We start from the raw sequence: 21,481 nt of genomic DNA on the forward strand, positions 1-21,481 counted from the left end.
GCTAAAACTGTGATATGTTCCTCTGCAGGTATGGTCGGGGAACAGTTTATCTCAGGCGGACCCTCCCTGACCCTGTACAAAGACGGCCAGTGGAACCAGCTTCTTGGCTGGCATCATACAACCATGTACTTCTTCTTTGGGCTACAGGGTGCAATCCATATCTTATGTTTCACTACCAATTTCCTTCCGCTTTCCTTAAGCAAGTTAATGTTATCAAATGCCATCTTTGTGGAGTGTAAGTATGAGGGAAATATGTTTTCTGTTCTCTTTCTATCAGTGGGCATTGATGTTGTGCTTTATAATAACATATCTTTTGTTTCTCTGTATCACCTTGATTGGCAGGACTATCTATTTGGGCCATAGTTGGATATATGGTTGTCCTAGAGAAGATACCTATAGTCTTCCTTTCTTACAACTTTACAGACTAACTTAATAGATCTGGGCAGACACAGCCACTCAAAAATTTTTTCAAATTTCATATCTGTCTTTAGAAATCATCTACAGTGGGCACTTACCTCTTGGTCATTGTGGAGCTTATCATTCTTTTTATTTCTAACAATGGAAACTGAACTCAAAATAATAGTGCATGGATTACTTGAAATGGGGCAACCACTCACAATAGAAAATGTCTACCAATCTCTAATAAGCTTTTCATATATCAGAAACAGAGACTCTGCCAAAATGTGGTAGGTAGGTCTAAAAAATGACTTCCTAATCTTGAGAGGTTAGTGAAAATAACAGGATGTTTCCTTCAGGTGATTTCTCAGATTATCGTAAGGAGGGCAAGATAAAACAAGTGTTTAATAATTTGTTATAATTTATGTGCTCATTTGCTGAATTCCCTAAATTGAGACTTTGACTTCAGCTAATTTATCTGTATATTCATATTAATTAGAGCTCCCTACCCTAGTCATGTTTACTGTACATTTTCCTACATAGATAATGCTTTAAACAACAGCTGAAAATTCTATGGTATGTTAGAAGAGAGGAAAAAAAGGCTAGAAGAAAGAGAAAGTGGGATTAGACTTCCAAGATTCTCTTCCTAAGTAAGAGACAATGTTTACTCTCCCCAAAGTAAAAATACGTTGCTGAGAGTCAGTGGGGACTTGCTCTTTGGGGCAGTTTTATGTTCATATAAAATTTTGTGGCAAGAGGGTGGTACAGTGGGAAGCCTTTGGTTTTATCAGAAAAATATGTTTTGCCCCCTCTGTTAGCATTTATCTTCTACAACCACACTCATGGTCGGGAAATGTTGGATGTTTTTGTGCACCAGCTTCTGGTCTTTGCCACCATTTTGGGGGGTCTGACTACCTTCATGGAATTCCTCACAAAGAACAATGTACTTCTGGAGCTCCTTCGGTCAAGTTTCATCATCCTACAAGGGACCTGGTTTTGGCAGGTGAGTTGGGACTTGTAGCTAACACATGTGGTGTCACTTATCTGCAGTTTCTCTTATTAACTGATGAGGCATTTGCTTTTAATGCTTCTCTTCTATAAGCATCACAGAAGTGATGTTCTTGGAGTGGCCTGGTGGTTCTGGTGAAACTACTGTTAGAGTAGCTGTGGAGGAAGCAGACAGTTTAATAACTTCATTATGGATCCACTTATCCTTTATGCAGGAATTTTGAGCTGATGATTATGGTTGTAAGTGATTCCTAGTGCTAGAACAGCTTATAGCCTAATGGGCCATAAGCTCAAGAGCTATATAAAAGACTCAAGAGAGAGTTTTAGGCCTATAGTGAGTGAGCATATCACAACAGGAACATGTGTGGAGAATATTCACCTCATGATTGGAAAGTGAGAGAGAGAGGTAATGGTCAGGGTTCCACTGTCTCCTTCAAGGATGTGCCTCTAATGACCTAAGGGCTCTCTTTAGGCCTCCAACATAAAGGGTAGGAGATCTCAATAGTGACACCATGGAGGGCAAGCCTCTACCATATGGACTTTGAGGAGGTATATATTATTCAAATTATAGCATATATACATACTAGTTTAATTGTATTAATGAACTTAATATTCATGTAAAAAAAAGACAGTAAGAACAAGAGAAGAAGTCCAAAGAGAGTTGAAGAAAGGAATTATAAGATCAAATTATGATTAATAAAATCAATTATTATCTAGTTAATACTTAGTGACTGGTCCTGCTTAGACAAAAAGAGGGAAGTCATACTATAACTCAACCAAGAACAGGACAGCTTAATGCTGCCACTTTGGGCACAAAAATAATATTTTCATATTTACTGAAAAGTTTTCTATTAAAAAAAAACTTATGAGGTTACAATCTTTAGGGATAAATTTTTGATTATTTAGAAGTCTTTTAACCTATGTTAAAAGTATGTCTAGATTTATTTCTTATGAGGCCAGGTGTCTAACCTCACTATTGTCTTGGACCCTTAAATAAAAATGAACATTTTATACCTGTGTAAATATACACTAATTGGAAATGACGGTTTAGCTACAGTATGCCTCATCCTGTAGTGGGTAGCCATTCCAGCTTTTACCTGGAAGTCCCAACCCCCATTGAGGCTTCGGTAACGGTCATGCCTACAAGGCGGAACCAAGAGAGCTCGTGCATCCAGATCTCAGGTCTTCAGCATCCTCTGCTAGCTCAGTCAATAGAGCATGAGACTCTTAGGTTGTGGGTTCATGCCCTATGTTGGGCACCAGATACTGGTGAAATTATTATGGCCACTCCACGTAGCTAAAAGGGAGGTTTATTTTATGGGGTAACTTACAAGTGAAGGGATAGTTTACAGAGTCTGAGAAAGGTGTAGCGCAGTCCAGCGGTGTTCTCTGGAGAACTCTGCTTGGTCTACCTCCAGCATCCAGGGTCCAAGAACCAAGAGAGCCTGCACATCCAGATCTCGAGTCTTCAGGGTCCTCTCTTGGCCCCACTTTGTAGGCGTGACAGTTACTGAAGCCTCAATGGGGGTTGGAACTTCCAGGGCAAAGCTGGAATGGCTACCCACTACATCATCCTTTGACTCCTCTGAAATAAAAATGTCTAGCAATGTAAGGGAATGTCTTATGCTTCCATGTTTTATTGTATGTGCAGTGTGTGCACATTTATGTTCAAATATCTTTCCTAAGCTAATGACACTGTATTGTGGTTTGCTTTTTACCACTTTTATCTCTTGCTATGTCTTCACAAATAGCCAACAGTAGCTTTTAGTTATATATAGACAGATTTTGAGTAAATGCCCCTTGGACTCTTGGAACCATCTGTATGGAGATTTGAGCTGAATGAGGCAAATGTGCATAACTTACATTGAAATGATTGTGTAATCTGCAGAAAGAAGAGAAATCTCCTCCTAACCTATAAAAAGTTCTTTCCTGAAGCACATGACATTTAAAACACGTTTATTCAATGACTAAGCCATTTTGTATAATTTAAAAAAAGAAAAGAAACTCCCTGTGCCCTTCACTCCATGACAGTCTCTTCTGGGTCTCCCTGTGGGAGAGCAACTCAGAGGCTCACTTTGTGTTTTGTTTTTCCTTTGCTTCTCCTCATCCTCCTCAGAGTACAGGACAGGCAGGCAGTGGGGAAGAAGCTCCTGTTGCCTTTGCTTTTTGTCACTTGGGACAGTTGTTTCCTGTGTATAGTCTATCTCCATTTGTCCTCGAGTCCCAAAGATTGCTCACAGGACAACTGCCCCGATTATGAGTCTAAACTGTAACTCATCTTCATCTGGACATTAAGAAAAACAAATGGCAGTTAAGAGCACATGACGCTCTAGTGGAGGACCCAGGTTCAGTTTCCATCACCCATATGGTGGCTCACAACCCTCTGTAACTCCTGTCTTGGGTATCAGGCATGCAAGTGATGTTCAGACGTACATGCAGGTAAACATTCATACACATAAAATAAAATAAATAAATCTTTATTTAAAATGGAAGTCCATTCCAAAAGGGAAAAATGACCCACAGTAGTACTCCAAAGCCTGATATCGTAGATAAAATACATGTTTGGACTTGTAATATTGATGTAAATGAGAATATAAAATATGCAGTGATATATAATTCACACTGTAAACTATAGAAAAGGAGCCTCTGGCTTATTCCTTATTGGAGAAGAAAGTTAACTACAGTTGAAACCTAATAGCAGTGAGGCTTAAACCAATCAAACCATCATTTTTGTTTGTTTGTTTGTTTGTTTGTTTTGTTTTGTTTTTGTTTTTGTTTTGTTTTGTTTTGTTTTGTTTGGAGAATGGCGTACAAACTCTAGTAAGAATAATTCCTTCATAGGTCTTTTCTCTTATAATTTTCTGGTAGAAAACAAATTAGGACAGCTGATAAAAGTGTAATATTCATTTTTAAAGATGACTTGATGAGTTTGTTAATTTCTGGTTAGTTACATAGTCTTAATTTACCTGAGTTTGGGTTAAAGGATTGAATGTCTCTTGCCTTCCATAGTAGCCCTTCATGGCCCCTGGTCATGGCCTCCATCTTGGCCTTTCGTCATATATGTATAGCTTCCAAACATTAGCAAGTGCGATTCCAGTAAAGTATTCAGTAAGAAGCACTCAAATTTGCCCTCATTCTGATATAAAATAAGAAAAATAGTAAAATCATTTTGCAAAATGGTAGTTCTAATTTTTTTTATTATTTATATGCCTTATTTTCCTGGACTCGGTGCTACAGGGTCAGTGATCGGGAGAGAGACAGGCCAGGCTGCAAAGACACAACAGGGCTGGAAGCACCTTGAGTGGGGAGCTGTGGAGCTACCCTGGCTGTGGAGGTGGAGACACCAATGTGACAGAGTCCTTATGGCTGAGATTTTTCCGTGGGCACACTGAAATACATAACCCAAGAAGGATCCACCTCCCAATTGAGGGGCTACTGAAGCCAGGGGAACCTGAGAAATAAGGGGCTAAATTGGTCCAGGAATGTTGCCTAGGTCAGTCTGTGGCCAAGGCAGGTAAAGGAGGGCAGGCAGGCTTTCCACACTTTTCCCAGAGCCTCACTCACAGAAAACCTCATTTAGAAAAAAAGATCTCCTAAACACCAGATAAGGAAGTATTAATTGGAAGATGAGGAGATAGCAGGCTGGGAAATTCTAGCAGAAGGTGGAGTTCCACTTCAAAACCTGTATCACCAGGTGGATGTATCAACCTGGCTTGTCTGAATTAATGAGACTGACAACCTTGCTCTCGAGACTAATACTGAATCAAAGAGGTGGGAGAGACCACATTCAGCCTCACTAAGAAGTGACGCTGAGTTGTAACATCTTTTATCTTGTATTTTATTCATTGATTATTTTTACCTTTATCTTTTAGAAATTGCAGGTTTCTACTTCTATTGTTCAGTTGTTTGCCGGGTGGGTGGGTGGCAGTTTGCACTGCAACAGAACAGCTGTTTATAACTACCCTTCCTCCATCACATGATGGCTGTTGTCCTGGTTGCTTCTTTTCTTCCTCCCCAACAAGCAGCAAAACCTTAGGAAACAGCAAACTCAACTCAATAACAATCTCAGTTGAAAATGGCCTTAATGTCCTAATGAAAAGATGCAGACTAACTCCCTGAACCAAACACAAGATCCAGAGGCTGGGGAGAAGACTCAGAAGCTAAGAGTGTTTATTGCTCTTACAGAGGATCTGGGCCCAATTCCCAGTGCCCACATCAGGCAGTTCACACACAACTCCTTCTAACACCAATCCTGATGCATCTGGCCTCCTCAGGCACTTGCATGCATGTGTTCATACCCACACACAGAAATACCATACATACACGAAACATTCTAAAAAATAAAATAAATCTTAAACAAAAAAAAAAAAAGATCAAACTATGTATTGTCTCCAGGACACTTTCACTTGTGAAAAATTAAAAAATAAAAATTAAAAAAATTTTAAAAATTCAAAGTTTGGAAATCAACCTACTGAACACATTGAAACAAGAAAAAAAAAAAGCTAACAGAGCTGTTCTGATAACTTGATAAGTAGACTTTAAACTAAAGTTTGTCTGAAGAGATAAAGAAGGGCCCTTCATATTAATGGGAACAATTCAAGAAGACTTAGCAATTGCAAAGACTTAAGCATGGAAAGTTGGGGCCCCTGGTTTCACAAAAGCAAACACTAAAACTCACGAAAGGTCAGATAGGTCCTAATATAATGATGGTGGAAGACTTCAGTTCCCTATCCATATCTTTAAGTAGGCCTTCCAAACTAAAAATTACTAAAGAAACTTCAGAGCTAAACTGTTAAACAGACCAACGGGATTAACAGATGTCAACAGGTAATTCATCCAAGAGATACGGATAGCATGGGCATTCTTCTCAGCAGCTCTCAAACCTGTCTCTAAAATCAATTAGATTATAGGCCACAAAAATGAGCCTTAAGAATACGAAAGAAATGGAGCTGGGGAGATGGCTTGGTGGTGAAGAGCACTGGCTGCTCCTGTAGAAGACCTAGGTTCAGTTCCCAGCACCCACATCAAGCAGCTCATGACCAGCTGTAACCCCAGTTCCAGGGATTCTGGCTCTTGTGGGTGCCTGCATACAGGCAGTGCACACACACACACACACACACACACACACACACACACACACACACTCATAAATTTAAAAAACTAGAGATTACAAAAATAATCAAAATTGCTTGTATCATATCAGATTGTAGAGGATGATGCTAGAAATTAATTGCAAGAGAAACTGAAGGAACCACAAATCCTTGGAGAATGAAAATTACAGTACACTCTGCCTCTACCTTGAGCCAGCTCTGCTCCCTGTAGGCAGCCGTCCTCAACAGACTTAGAAAAATCTCAGATTCGGGCATATCTAAGATCCTGGGGTCTCCATTGCAACCTAGGCTTCAGTGCCACATGGTCAGGTAATAGCTTCTCATGGACTCTAACCCAGCTGCAATTACCTGGCTATAGGTGCTCTCTAAAATTATGGAACACGGCTCCATGACTCATTAAATCTTCTCCATGGCTCTTGCATCCTCCATGTGTGCAAACTCAATGCCATGTGAATGATACTACCAAGTTCTGCTGCCAGCTTGAGATGTAGACCGTGCCCCCTTGGACCACAGCTGTATCATTTCCTGTGTACTGACTTTGGAAAACACTTCCCTGGGCAGCTTCCTTCAGAAAATGGGAAACTCCTTTAGTTTAAGCTTTTTTTCCCCCCTTCATATGAACTTGGTTCTTAAGAAGATGGAGCCTCAGAAAGGTGGAGTTTTACCCTTGGAAAATCCCTCCCATTGCCCTAGTATAGCACAGGTTTCTCTTCAGTGGTGCTGATTTCTTTAAGAATGCTCCCCTCCCCTCACCATGGGCTCACATATTTGAATGCTTATTTGCCAGGGAGTGGAACTTTTTCAAAGAATTAGAAGGAGTAGGAGGCGTGGCCTTCTTGAGTAGGTATGGCCTTGTTGGAGGAATGTATGTCACTTGAGGGGTGGGCTTTGAGGTTTCAAAATCCCAAACCAGGCCCCATGCCCCTCTCCGCCTGCCTGCCTGCAGATCAGGATCTAAAGTTCTTGGTTAGTGCTCCAGCACCATGCTTGCTGCCGCGTTCCCTGCCGTGATGACAACGGGCTAACCTCTGAAACTGTAAGAAAGCCCCAATGAAGTGCTTTCCTTTGTAAGAATTGCCTTGGTCGTGGTGTTTCTTCACAGCAATAGAACAGTGACTAAAACAGAAGTTGGTACCAGGGACTGAGGTATTGCTGTGACAGCCCTGACCATGCTGGTTTTTTTTGGAGGAATATGAGACTTTGGACTAGAAAAGTAGTTGGATGAGCATGGAAGACAGATAGAAGCACGCTGAGGATGATTTGAACTGTGGAGGTCCAGCTCGAGCAATTTCAGAGAAGAGAGTGTTAGTATATTAAAGATCATTCTTGTGATATTTTTAGCAAAGAATGTGGCTGCTTTCTGCCTTTGTCCTAAAAATCTGTGTGAGGCTAAATTGAAAAGTTTCAGAGTAATGGCAATGGTAGAGGAGATTTGAAGAAGATAAAAAGTTTAAAGAAAAGCCTGATGCTAAATAGAATAAAGGGAGTGGTGGCCTCCAGGCAAGACCTCACCCAGCTGAGCTTCCAACTTGTGAAAAAAATCAAAGGAAAGCTTAAGCAGTGAAGCTTTCACCATCAACCACAGAAAGCTGATGCAAATGTGATTGAATGAGGAGGCCAAGTTCCAGCCCTATCAAGTAGTAGAACTTGGCAGCTTTGGCCATGTGGTTCTGCCTCTAGAGTCAAGGATATAAGAAAGGGGATGGCTAATGAAAACCACTGAGGCCAGGTGTGTGTCAGGGGTGTCCCAGCATGGAGGCCCAAAGAGGCCATTGCATGAAGCTGTGAAGCCTGTGTTACCTTGGAAACCCTAAGATGTTCAAGATGCCTGGCATCTCTGAGTTACCCGAGTTCTGGGATACCTGCCAAGGAGAGCTACATACAAGGGGTGGAACCAGCCCAAGAAAGGGAAGTGTATTGCAGTCAGCAAAGCTGAAAGGAGTTGAAGATCTAAAGAGCACGTTGACATCAGACATGGAGATGCAGAATTTGGAGTTTGCCCTGCTGGATTTCAGATTTGCTTTGGTCCAGTATTTCCTCACTATGCTCCCTTTCCTCCCTTTTAGCATGGTAATGTGGATTCTGTGTCATTTATGTTGGAAGTATGTGACCTGCTTTTTGATTTTGATTTTACGGAGAGTTACATTTAAGAGATTTCCATGAGTCTAAGAAGAGATTTTAAACTTTGGACTTTTAAACAGTGTTGAGACTGTGATAGACTATGGGGACTTTTGAAGTTGGACTGAATGCAGTTTTGCATTATGATATGGCTACAAGCCTATGGGGACCAGAGAGTGGAATATGGTGGTTTGAATAAGAATGATACCCCCCCCCATAGGCTCATATACATATTAAAAACTAACAGGCCCTGAGAAACACACAATTTGTAACAATTACATTTTGAGTTAATTGCCAATACTTGAAATACAGGAAACATCACTAAGGTGTTTATTTTCTCAGCTTTTTTTTTTTTTTTTTTTTGAGTAAGAACAGAAATATCTGGCAGCATTAGGCCAGCATTCCAAAGTGGCAGTTGTGGGTGGACATGTCCCATCAACTCATCCTTTGCATCAGCTCCTGACAAGGTACAGAGGCAGATCAAAGTTTTCTGTTCCCATCCTGGTCCTATGCCCTTTATTTATCAACCAGTTTGGGGCCATGATTTTTCCTCCCAAGATATTATGTTAGTTACAACTAGCAAGATATTTACTAGTAACTTTCTCCTGGTTTCTTTATATTCTGGGAGACAAGATGCATTTGTTATTGATTTTAAGGATAGGAAAATTAAGCAATACATGACCCTGTCCTACTATCTATCTATCTATCTATCTATCTACCTACCTACCTATCTCTCATCTATCTATCTACCTACCTACCTACCTACCTATCTCTCATCTATCTATCTATCTATCTATCTACCTACCTACCTACCTATCTCTCATCTATCTATCTATCTACCTACCTACCTATCTCTCATCTATCTACCTACCAACCTACCTACCTATCTCTCATCTATCTATCTATCTATCTATCTATCTATCTATCTATCTACCTATTTCTCATCTATCTACCTACCTACCTACCTATCTCTCATCTATCTACCTACCTACCTATCTCTTATCTATCTATCTATCTATCTATCTATCTATCTATCATCTATCCATCCATCCATCTATCTACATTATATGTGTATGTGTCTATAAAACATTACTTATTTCTTATTGGGATAAAATTTACATAACGTGACGTCTTAGTCAATGTTCAATTACTGTGAAAGGACACCATGACCATGACAAATAAAGGAAAGCATTCATTTGGGGCTTGCTTACAGTTTCAGTGTTTTAGTCTATTGTCATCATGGCAGGAAGCATGGTGGCATGCAGGCAAACATGATGCTGGAGAAGTAGCTTGAGAGTCCTATATCCAGATCCACAGGCAGCAGGAAGAGAGAGACATTGGGCCTGGCTTGAGCATTTGAAACTCCAAAGCCCACCCCCAGTGACACACTTCCTCCATCAAGGCCACATCTACTAAAAAAAGAAAGGCCATCTCTCCTAATCCCTGTCAAGTAATGCCTTTTCCTTAATGACCAAGCATTCAAATACATGAGCCTATGGGGCCATTCCCATTCAAAACACCACACATGGAATGAACCATTTTAAATTATGCAATTCAGCAATGTTTAGCAGTTCCATAATGCTGTGAGTACACCACCTCTGATGAACTCCAAAACATCTTAAAGTTGAAAGGTGTGAGTCCTACAGCTTTGGTGATCTTTTACCATGCTTTTTAAAAGCCAATAATAGATACCATGCAATTTCATATGAATTTTATGATCAACTCTAAAAAATGTCTGTGAAAAACCCTATTAGCATATTAATAGCTGTTGTTTTGGTTCTACAGGTTGCCCTGGATGTTTTTGCCAGGTCAAAAATATTGGGATATCTAGTCCATAATTTGAGGTGGTTTTCTATTTTCTTGGGTCCTTGACTTCTTTCACTTACACAACTTTATGCAGCTTCTGGCATGTAAATTTTAAAGCTCTTCAATTTGTCTGTATTCATGTGTGTGCTTGGATGTGCATGTGTGGTTGTGTGTATTCATGTGTGTACTTGGATGTGCATGTGTGGTTGTGGTGCCGGTATCTACAGCAGTGCCTTATGAATACTAGTAAGATGTACTACCATGGAACTGTACTACCATGGAACTGTATTTCCAATTTTGTTTCTGAGTACTTCACTTTGTTCAGTGTCCGTTTAAGTACATTTTTAAAAACTATATTGTAGAGTTTTCACTGCTTGTTGTGAAAATATATGTGATAGTTGCGTCCTGATTTTCAATTTTCAAATATGTGAAACTCCTTCATTAACTTTGATTATGGGGGTGGGTTCTTTATAAATTTCTATATTTGAGGTCATATTATATGTAAACAGATCATTTTACAATTTCTCTGCCAAAATGAATGTGTTTTATTTTTCTTGCCTACTTTTCCTAAGTAAAATTTCCAATACAATGTTTAAAAGAGGTGATAATACAAAATACCTTTATGTTGTACCTGATCATGAGGAGAAAGTCCCAACCTTTTGCCACTTAACATAACATTATCTATGGGTTTTTACTTATTTAAAAACATTTTGCAGTCTAATTTTGAAATACCAGAGTGAGGCTGTGCAGTGTAGCTAGAGCTCCGAGGATTTTGGAAAATGCACCCAAGGCCAGAGTGACCACTAGGAACATTTTGAAATTTGATAATTAAACACACTTAAAATTATTCTTCAAAAATATGCCTCGGTGGAGAGTGACTACAGAAAAACCTGGTGTTGTGTTTGTGACATCTTAGCTAATGGGAGCTATCTTAGTTAGCCAACATTTTGAAATGAGCCTTCTTTGAGAATGTAGATGGTTATTTTAATGTGCACTTGTTTTGAGTTGCAGATTGCTTTTGTCCTGTATCCCCTCAAGGGAAGTCCTCCATGGAATCTGACAGATACTGAGAATAAAATGTTTCTCACCATGTGCTTTTCTTGGCATTATGCATCAGCCTTTATCATCATCGGATTAAATTATGCTTTTATCACCTGGTAAGTTGACGCTTTTAAAAAAAAATGGATGGTACATTCTTTTGTATATGTCCATCAAGACTGGACATTGTTGAATGTTAAATTCAAAAGGAAGGTTTTATTCTTACCTTCTCATAAGCTGGGCTAGGACGTTAGAAAGTTATCTCTACACAAAGAAATGGCCAGCAAAAATGTCCATGTTGACTTAAAGTTGTAATAGTTTAGTGATATGGTTGCTGTGTCTCCAACCCATGCCCTATTCTACAGCATGCTCTCTGGACCTCTGTCTCTTCATGTATGTGGGCTTCTATTCTGGATTGCCAGTTCCCTTATGTGCAATGAGACCTCCGCTTACTTATGTGCACACACTTTAATTGTCCCATTTCATAACCTTGGGACCTTTCTTTGACAAATGTATACAAATCAAATTAAATAAGACAGTAACTCTAATTTTTCCAAAAGTTGAATGGTGCATTCTTTTATACAAGAATCCTGATCTAACTTTGTGAGCAGGTGAAGAGCAACACACCAGATTGCTGAGAACACATATTCCTAGTTCTATGGCCTGTTGGCTATGACTTCTGACTCATTACTCAACCACAATAAATATGAATCTTATTGTTTACTAAATAGAGATAATAGAACCTAACTGAGGTTGTGTACTTACGTTCCTGAAGATGTGAAAACTCAGCAAATGGTCTTGTCTCCTTGTCTGTATTGCCTCCCTCTTCCTCTCTATTTGGTATAACAATATGAGGTGGAGACCCTCCCATGGGGGATGTTGTTGTCCTGTAACCAGGGCAGATCAGAGAGGTAGACAATTAAAATAGAATACAGCAAGTCAAAGTAGTAGAAAGAAGGAGCTCAAGGAAGGCGCCTCACAAATTGAAAGGTAATGTGAGCTCAAAAATGAGCAAAAAGGAAAGTGGTTGATTGTGGTTTCCAGGGTGGTTAGTGCCGAAGCACACTGGGCTGGACTGACTCTAATTACTGGACATGCAGACTCCAATACTTGATTCTTCAGACGGCTACACTAGGTGAAATACTCTACAACTGCAGTAATGTGTATGTAGTGTTCGGCATGGTGGATACCAGCTCCCCAGAGCTTATAATGTGACACAGTCCGGATTACTTTTAGTTGATCCGAATACTAACATGTAGATAGTGTTGCACACCTTGCAGGCTCTCCAGACCCCCGGAATGTAGTCGCTCTTTCTGGGCCCCATGATTTGCCAGCTTCTACTGCAACCAGCTTTGCGTCCTCTGGGCGTGGGCTCCAGATCAGCCCTCCTCCTCTGAGCTGGACACTGGAGCCACTGTGACACTGGGGCTCTGAAAGAGAAACTTGAACTGTTGCCTTATCCAGCTCCCAGACGTCCCTCTTCGGCTTTGGAGCAGCTCACTTCGTTCTGTAGCTGCTTTCTTCCTCCTCCTTCGGGTTGTTTCTGTTCGTTCCGTTTCCCTCCCCCAAAGCATGTGCATCAGCTCGTTGTTAAGGCTGGCTGGGCTACTGAGTCTTGCTCTCTTCCCCTGTTGTTCCAGGCTGACATCTGGGCCTCATCTTCTTAGGGGCTGGGGAGTCTTCAGGAACAGTACCAGGATGCAAGGAAAAACTCTACTTCGTGTCCGCTCCCCTCCAGAGCCAGCAGATGACTACTGTCTCTTCATGTTTCAAAAGCCTTCAGATGCCTAATACATGGCTTGTCCACTAACAGGTCCCCAGAAACCAGAAACTCCAGTTTTATTTTCCAACCTCTCCCAATCCCCACCACATGTTGCTCTAATCTCTTTGACCAGACAGTTCCCTTTACCTGGTACAGTCACACTAGATGCCCATCTCTTCTTTGACACCTTCTGTAATTCCTCTGGCCCATGTTGGTCTGTCTCCTGAGCTTCAGCAGTACTTTGACTTTGAATATTGTCACATATAAATTGTGACATTGACTACTTGCCCCCATTAGCCGGTCCCGACAGCTAGACTATACCTGCACGTGAAAACAATCATTTTCATATCCCCATACTGACTGGTACATTGCCAGACATATAGTAAGTGCTCAGTTAACATTTGTTAGCTGTTTACTAGATTTCTACTTCAAAGGTACTTAAATACAACCTTCATTTGTTTGGAAATTATATTTTATATGTTTCTTGATTTTCCTTTAATATTGGTAAGACCAGGAGTTCAACTTTCCCTGAGCTATTTTGATACATATTTAAGCAACAGTTTTAAAATACCACAAAGATTCAGCATTTAAAAAAAAAATTCAATATTGTCTTTCAATGAAAAACGAATTCAGTGCTAACTTTGAGACTAAGGAGGCTTGAAACTCCTTTTGTCAGGGTTTGACTATGAAGTGGTTGCTTATCCACAAGTCATTACATGTCAGACATTGTGTCCAAGTTGTTTGACATAGCACAACGGCTGCCACACAAGCACCTCTAAGTTATTGAATTCTCCTCCCGAAACCCTTGAAAGATGATGCAAAATGTCCTAGTTTTGCAAAATAGTGGTTCAAGATTGCCTCATTCTATCCCCTGCCTGAAGTCTTGATTGTATAAGTTTGTCAGTGAGACCTATCTGTTTGGAAATATTAGTGCATATTTAATGTGTTATATATATATGTATATATATATATATATATACACACACATATAAAGATATATGTATGTACTTCTCTTGCAAATAACTATTTCAATAGCCCTTGCCTATGAGTAAGGAAGCATTGCCTATTTTCCGACAGGTTTTCCACATGGTGAGTCTGGTGAGCCATTGGGAAAAACAAATCAGGGCTTGCTAACACACCGGGCACATCGAGTTTCTTAGAAATAACTTTTGTGTCAGCTCTGCTCTTTTTCATAGTGATTTATGAGAACATGAAGCAAGAGCAAGGTCGCACCCTGACCTTGAGTCCCCCAATTTCCCCCATTCTAGTAACTGGCGATTGTGCCTGGGTATTTATTTATTTATTTATTTATTTATTTATTTATTATTATTGGGGGTGTTATTTTGAGGGGGGTTTGTTTTGTTTTTGAGACAGGATCTCACTATGGGGTCTTGACTGGCCTAGAACTTTCTATGTAGACCGGGCTGGCCACGAACTCACAGATCCATGTGCCTCTGCCTTCTGAGTGGTGGTTTAAAGGTGTGCACCACCATGCCGGGCTACAGCTCCTTGTCATTATCCCCGCTCTCACCCTGCCTCACAGAACCATTTCTCCATGTGGGCTCCAGGTGCCTAGAGCCCGATAAAGGTGTGGCCGAGCTTAGTGGCTTACAGCAGCAGCAGCTACAATCCAGAGAGAAAGACCAGGAAACAGTGGGTGGAACTGGGCCTGTGCTAACATTTCATTCCCAGTAAAGCAGCCAGGAGTTGTTTCGTTTTCCACACGAGTCTTCAGAAATGAACATAATTGATTAATCCCTTTAGTCTTACATGGATGGATGTGGTACTATGTGGAAAGGATGTGTGGGCTTTTGTAACCGGCCCTTAACCTGTTACAGAGCATCAATCAGCCTTTCAAAATGGAAGTGGCTTGGTGTGTATGAGCAAAATCAGTAGTCAATAATTAAGGCAAATGACTGAGCAGTTTTTTTCTTGGCTGTTGCGTCAACAGAAATTATTGATTCTGCTCAATTGCTGTTTATTGGAGTGTTCACATTAGTTGGCAGTGGCTGAAGAACTGGTAACCTCTATTGACAGATGAGTGACATGACCTGTCAGATTGCTCCACATGTCAGTGGTGTGTCCAATGCGTCAATGTCATAGGTTAGAATCACTTCTGACTCTGGCTAGGGTTGCGCCAGCAGACGGGATGAAGCCAGTGAAGTGCTTGTGAAGCTTTTGTGTGGGATCGGAGCACAGGGAATGATGGACTGTGTGACTAGAACAGGCCAGAACTGAACTGGCAAAGGGAAGAGAGAAAATAAAAATCAGAATGTAAACAGGCTGAAGAAACTTGTCATAAAGAGACATTCAGCCCAGGCTTGACATGGGCCTTCACTTGGACTGTACTTCCTTACAGGAAATGACGTCTCTTTGCGGTCTGTAGGTAGTTGTGGATTTGATGTAGATGTTCCACCACTGTCACGTTTATCACAGTCAATAGAGTCTCCTGCTTGTTTTATGAATGATCAGTTGTGCATAACTAAGCGATCTCGTCATGCATCTGAGAGCCACACATTTCCCGTTTACTTAGACCTTTGCTGTTGTCTGCACCCGTTTTCGGGCATCTCCAAGTCAAATAGAAATCATTTTACTTTGGGGATTGCCTCTATTCGTTGTAGGAATGATCTGCATATTACTCTAAAGTTTTGACCCTTGATAGCATGTAACCAGAGATGGTTTTCTTTTTCCCCTCAGGTTAGTAAAATCTAGACTTAAGAAGGTGTGCACCTCGGAAGTTGGACTCCTGAAGAACGCTGACCGTGAACACGAGTCAGAGGAAGAAGTGTGAATTTGAGGGGCATCCGTTCTTTCTAGACAAGCCTCCTCTTTTTGCGCTGCCTTTGTTGATGGGTTTGTCTCTTGACCTTTGAAGAACAGCTGTCTGAGGCTGACTCCATGTTGTTTGTATTTCCAGTTTCTTCAAAGTATTGGACTTTAAATGTCTCACTTTCTTACCGCTTTAAAAGTACCTTGGGTGATAAATTCACTTTGCGTATTGTGCATGCCATGATATTCAGAAGCAATAAGTTTTCCAAAGTCATATGTAGCTTCATGTCTGTACTGTGAAAATTATCTGTTTTATTTTCCTGATAGATACCATCAAGATTCATGACCTTGCCATCACTTGTAATTCATTCAATGTTGAATTTCACTTGTTTATCTTGTTGCCACAATGAGAAATAAATGAACGCATGCACCTCTGTGCAAAAACCTCAACTCCTCACTTTTTTTAATTGAAGTATGCTTCACCCTCACATGATACAGAAAAACTTGCATATACAGAAATTCCTTTCTTTGAGACATTTTTATATGAGAAACTTGATGCAAAAAGTAGACCAGAAGTCTTCCTGTGAGCTCTCTAAAAGGTAATGACATTAAGACACATGGTTTCAAAGATGTCAGAGACTAGGAGAGGGGCATTGTGGTATTAGCATAGCCTAGCATAACCACTCTGCCATTTGCTCTGTTAAACAGGTAAAGGATTAAACAACATGCCCTTATACCAGTGGTTCTCAACTTGTAAGTCATGACCCTCAAAAGACCATCAGAGAACATAGATATTTACATTACGGTTCATAACAGTAGCAAAATGACAGTTACGAAGTAGCAATGAAAATAATTTTATGGTGGGGGGTCACTACAACATGAGGACCTGTATTAAAGGGCATTAGGAAAGTTGAGAACTACGGCATATAATCCTAGGTTTAAAAAGTCAGAGCCATATGCCATGTAGGTCATGAAACTCTCGGTGGTGAGTAAAAAATTCATGCATATAATTCAGGCTCTACCATTACCCACTCTCCATGTCTCTCACAAATTAACACATCCTCTTCTCTACACTTGACCTTAGTCAAAAGGCCAAAAAGATGATTCTTCACTCTAAAGTAAAGGGATCACAGTGACTTAATAAGCAGAAGGACCCTTCCTTACGATCACATTTGATGAATCTCTCATGGAAGCAAGTGAAGAACTAGTTTAACCCATGTTACACAGAAAGGCCTACTGTAACAGAAAAAGGAAAGGATGCAGGAATCCTGGGAGGTGTACTAAATGTGGGGGAAGTGATATAGCCTCTGTGCCCACAGAGCTGAAACACAGACAATGAAACCCACAAAGCTCTCTGGCACTCCAGAACTCCCGCAAACCCAGAAGCTGCCCTGTCACACATCACAGCTGTTCTGAAGACAAAGGTGATGATATTCTTCAGACCCAAGAACTGGGAGTATTCATTTTGTTAAACAAGATAGAAAAAATTATCCTGAGTGAGGTAACCCAGACCCAGAAAGACATGTACTCGATATGTACTCAATCATAAGTGAATGTTGGAAGCAAAGCAGAGGATAACCAGGCTACAATCCACAACCCCAGAGAAGCTAGGTAAAGAGGAGGACACTAAGAGGGACACACATGGATCGCCGCAGGAGGGGAAAGGGTTAAGATCTCCTGGGCAAACTGAGAGGGGGAAATAGAAGGGAGGAGATGAGAGGGGATGGGAGGTGGGAACATGGGGGAGAGATGGGGAGGGAGAGCAAGGAAAGAGATATCTTGACAGAAAGCACCACTAAGGGGATGGGGAGAAATCTGCAGCTAGGGAAAACCCCAGGAACTCACAAGATTGTCCCCAGCTAAGACTCCTAGCAATGGTGGAGAGGGTTCTTGAACTAGCCTTCCCCTGCACTCAGATTGGTATCTACCCTAATTACCATGATAGAACCTACATCCAGTGACTGATGGAAGCAGATGCAGAGACCCGCAGCCAAGCACTTGGCCAAGATCCTGGAGTTCAGTTGAAAAGAAGGAGAAAGGATTATAAGAACAAGGGCGGTCAGAATCATAAGGACAAAAACTACAGAAATAGCTGACCCAAACTAATGGGAGCTCATGGACTCTGGACTGACAGCTGGGGAGTGTACATGGGACCAAACTAGGCCCTCTGAATGTGGGTGAATGTTTCATGGCTTGATGTGTTTGTGGGTCCCTGGCAATGGGACCAGGACTTACCCCGGGTACACAAACTGGCTTTTTAGACCCCGTTCCTTACAGTGCAATGCCTTACTCAGCCTTGATGAAGGAGGGAGGGGCTAGGTCTAGCCCCAACATGGTATAACAGCATGTGTTGACTACCCAAGGGAGGCCTTACTCTCTATGAGGAGAGGATGGGGGTGGGATGGGGATAGATGGGGGGAATGGGAGAAGAGGAGGGAGGGGGAACAGAGGTTGGTATGTAGAAGGAAAGAAAATCTTTTTTTTTTATAAAAAAAAATTATACAAAGGCAAAAATGATTTAAAAAATGACAGATGTGGGTACCCAAAGGTGGGTCTTGACCAATGAGAGAGTAGCGTACTCTGGAATATGAAGTACCAATGTATCATGGTCCTCTGGGGATTGTGTTCTGCCCATGTGCGTCCCAGAGTTAAGAGTCCTTTTCTAGTCTAACAACATTTTGTGACTGTTGCATTTGAGTTTCAAAGGAACAAGTGAACAGCCAGTTGCAGTTAGTTGAGACAGAAGTCACTGATATCTAGGTCTAACAACACAGCCAAGGTTAAACGTGGAAGTTTGAAAGCCAATGAATGCAAGTTCTCTACTTCTCCAGGCTTGAACCCAGAGACTATAAATAAGATGCAACTCGGAGTTCTCAGAACCTCTGGGTCTCAGACCAGTTCGGGGATGTCTTCATACAGTTCCTGAAATAAAACTTTTCTTGCAATTGTGTGGTTATACTGTTGAGGTTGTGTTTCATGAATACTGTTTTTGGAACAGCATGAAAAAATTAGTAAACTGGGATCTAAAGCCCAAAATAGGAAAGTCTCTTATTTATTTCCTTTACCCTGTGCCAGGAAGTCTCAGTCAATTTGTAGAATCTATAAAGATTTTGGTTTATCAAAAAATCTACTTCAGTAAGTTGTTCAAAATAATGACAAATATAACAAAAGTATAAATGGTTTTCTGCTCTAGAACACAGAATGAAGAAAGGCATCTCAGCCATACTCAACAGCCTGTGGGGTAGGTAGAAATGGGGTCAGTCATTCGGCAGATGTTTATTATTCCATTTCCAAATGCTAGGAAGTATTCAGTAAAAGTACTAAGAATGGAGTGATGTTCAAGCCAGAGTTGTTGTCTCCAGCATACGTTCCTGGGGGAGAAACAGGAAACAAACACCAAAGTAAAATATAAGACTAGAAATTGAGGCAACCAGTGACGTGAAGAAAAACAAGCCCAGGAAGGAGAATAAAGAATAGTGAGGTGATCAGTGCCATTTTGCCAAGGCTCCTTCCCCAGAGGTCTTTTTATGAAGAAAAATGGCACCCGTGCTCCACCTTTACACAAAATTATGGTGTTTATGTTTCCAAAAGATTAGACTGTACCAGGACAAGACTTCATCAAAGACAGGACAAGATAGGGGTCCCCCTCCCCCCTTTACTCCATGCTTTGTCTCAGCTGTCACCAACCTGAAGATTCAGTTCCTGAAGTTCTACCATATTTCTTTTCATGAGTATCTCATGCTACATCACCATAAACTAAATAAGAAACCCTTTTAATCAGTCAGTAGGAACGATGTACTGATTGTACAGGCAGGAATGTGAGTGATGGGAGCAGGTACTGAGTTAATCTTTGCTGTTGGTGGGGCACCAGCTTCTCAGTGCTCTTTGTAACCTCCAATTTCCTTGACTTGGCAATGACGACATCTTCTTGTATCTTGAAATAGGCAGCCAGATCCTGATTGTACTTCTCTTAACCTTGATATCACTTCATCACTATAGGAGATTACCAAGGTGCTTATTCTATCTTGAATATGGATTAATTAGGCAAGGCAGCAATCACTGTATTACAGGAAAAACCAGAAATAAAATGAAGCAAAGAATTCTTCCAAACACAAGTAAATGATTGCTAGAATTGATAAAAGAAAAATTAATACACATGGAAAATAGACCCCCAAATTTTGTATTCTGTTAAATACAGATAAAGAAAAGTAAAAGACTAGAGGACAGGCATACAAAAATCTGAATTTCCCCAAAATAAATGTAAATGAAAAGAGAGTATTGCTTTAAGCTTAGAGGGATATGTGCTTTCGAGAGCTATTTAATGGGTAGAATAACTAGGCTTCTAGATTCACCCAGTTAAAAAAAAAAAATCTCAAAATGGAGTCCTCTTAAAGTAAATTTGAAAACATTCCAGCTCAGAGCCTTTCACATGAAAGGTAAGAACAGTAGGCTGGCACTCCCAATCTCTATTGTTCCAATTTTAAGCACAGACAATTTCAAGGTGTTTTACTCTAAGACTTCAATAGATTTTTCTTCAAACCTTCAAATTCATTTGTGGTAGTCAACTAAATATTTTACATATCTTTATTTTCACTAACAAATAAACTTTCTTAAGCCTTTACTGTTTTTACAGACCTAATTTGTTAAATTCATAAATAAAGCTGAAGAAATTTAAGTCTTACTGAATATTCCAATAGTGTTATCGACCTGGTGAGATTTTGTAGAACTATGTTCCCAAATTTATGAATCAATTGTACATTTGTAAACTGGTTTAAATCTGAACAGACAAAATAATTTATAAGTTACAGACATCTACAATGCTGCACATGCCTTCAACAGTCCTTTAGCACAAAGCATCAATGTAATAATGGTTGTGATCCTTTTATTTCTGTACTTTATTCTGAGGCTTGTTGTTTATGGCGGGCAATGTTTGTGAGATATTAAAGCCAAAGATAACAAATGGGACAGTCACTGCTTTTGACAGTGATTCTCAGAGCACATAACATAACCTGAATTCTGTTTGTGCCAAGTGCCAAATCCTCCACACAGGTGTCCCAACCTTCTGTGTGCAGGGAGTGTACCATTCAGGTCCAGCCCTGTAGCCTGTCACGTCACTCGAGACTCCATTATTGTTTAGCCTTCATTTTAAGCCTTTCTAGAGGTGGCAACCTTCCCTGGAACACAAACTTATGCAGAAGATCTTCCTCCTTCATCTTACACAGAAGCTAAGAGGAACTATAAGGAGGCGTGCCTGGTTCCAAGCCTCAGCTCCCACTCTGTGGATGTCAGATGCTCGAGGAATGATGTGGTACATAATGGCACCTTTGTGTGTTGGCTGCTCTGGGGTCCTCTGACAGCCTACCGGAGGACAGACACTCACAGAGAATGTTCCCTCAGAATGGTACAGTACACAAAGAAGCCCCCATTGAGATGAGTGGGAAGCCATCCCAATTAACATGTGTGTGTTTAAACA

General features: G+C 40.7%; 1 protein-coding gene across 3 annotated transcripts in view; it reads left to right on the forward strand.

Moving 5' to 3' along the window:
* LOC131922754 (transmembrane protein 45A-like) overlaps window positions 1-16,458 on the forward strand; it is a 75,702-nt gene extending 59,244 nt beyond the window's left edge. For 2 of the 3 annotated variants that reach the window (XM_059277593.1, XM_059277592.1), the window contains exons 3-6: window positions 29-235; window positions 1,215-1,399; window positions 11,451-11,596; window positions 13,118-14,141. In XM_059277593.1, the coding sequence (XP_059133576.1) occupies window positions 29-235; window positions 1,215-1,399; window positions 11,451-11,596; window positions 13,118-13,268 (689 nt within the window). In that variant the 3' untranslated portion in view covers window positions 13,269-14,141. Of the gene's footprint in view, window positions 1-28; window positions 236-1,214; window positions 1,400-11,450; window positions 11,597-13,117; window positions 14,142-15,936 lie in introns of those variants that run through there. The other variant, XM_059277594.1, reaches the window with a different exon arrangement.
* The last annotated feature ends 5,023 nt before the right edge of the window (window positions 16,459-21,481 follow it).

Source organism: Peromyscus eremicus, chromosome 12, assembly GCF_949786415.1.
Source record: "Peromyscus eremicus chromosome 12, PerEre_H2_v1, whole genome shotgun sequence".
NCBI classification, from domain to species: domain Eukaryota; kingdom Metazoa; phylum Chordata; class Mammalia; order Rodentia; family Cricetidae; genus Peromyscus; species Peromyscus eremicus.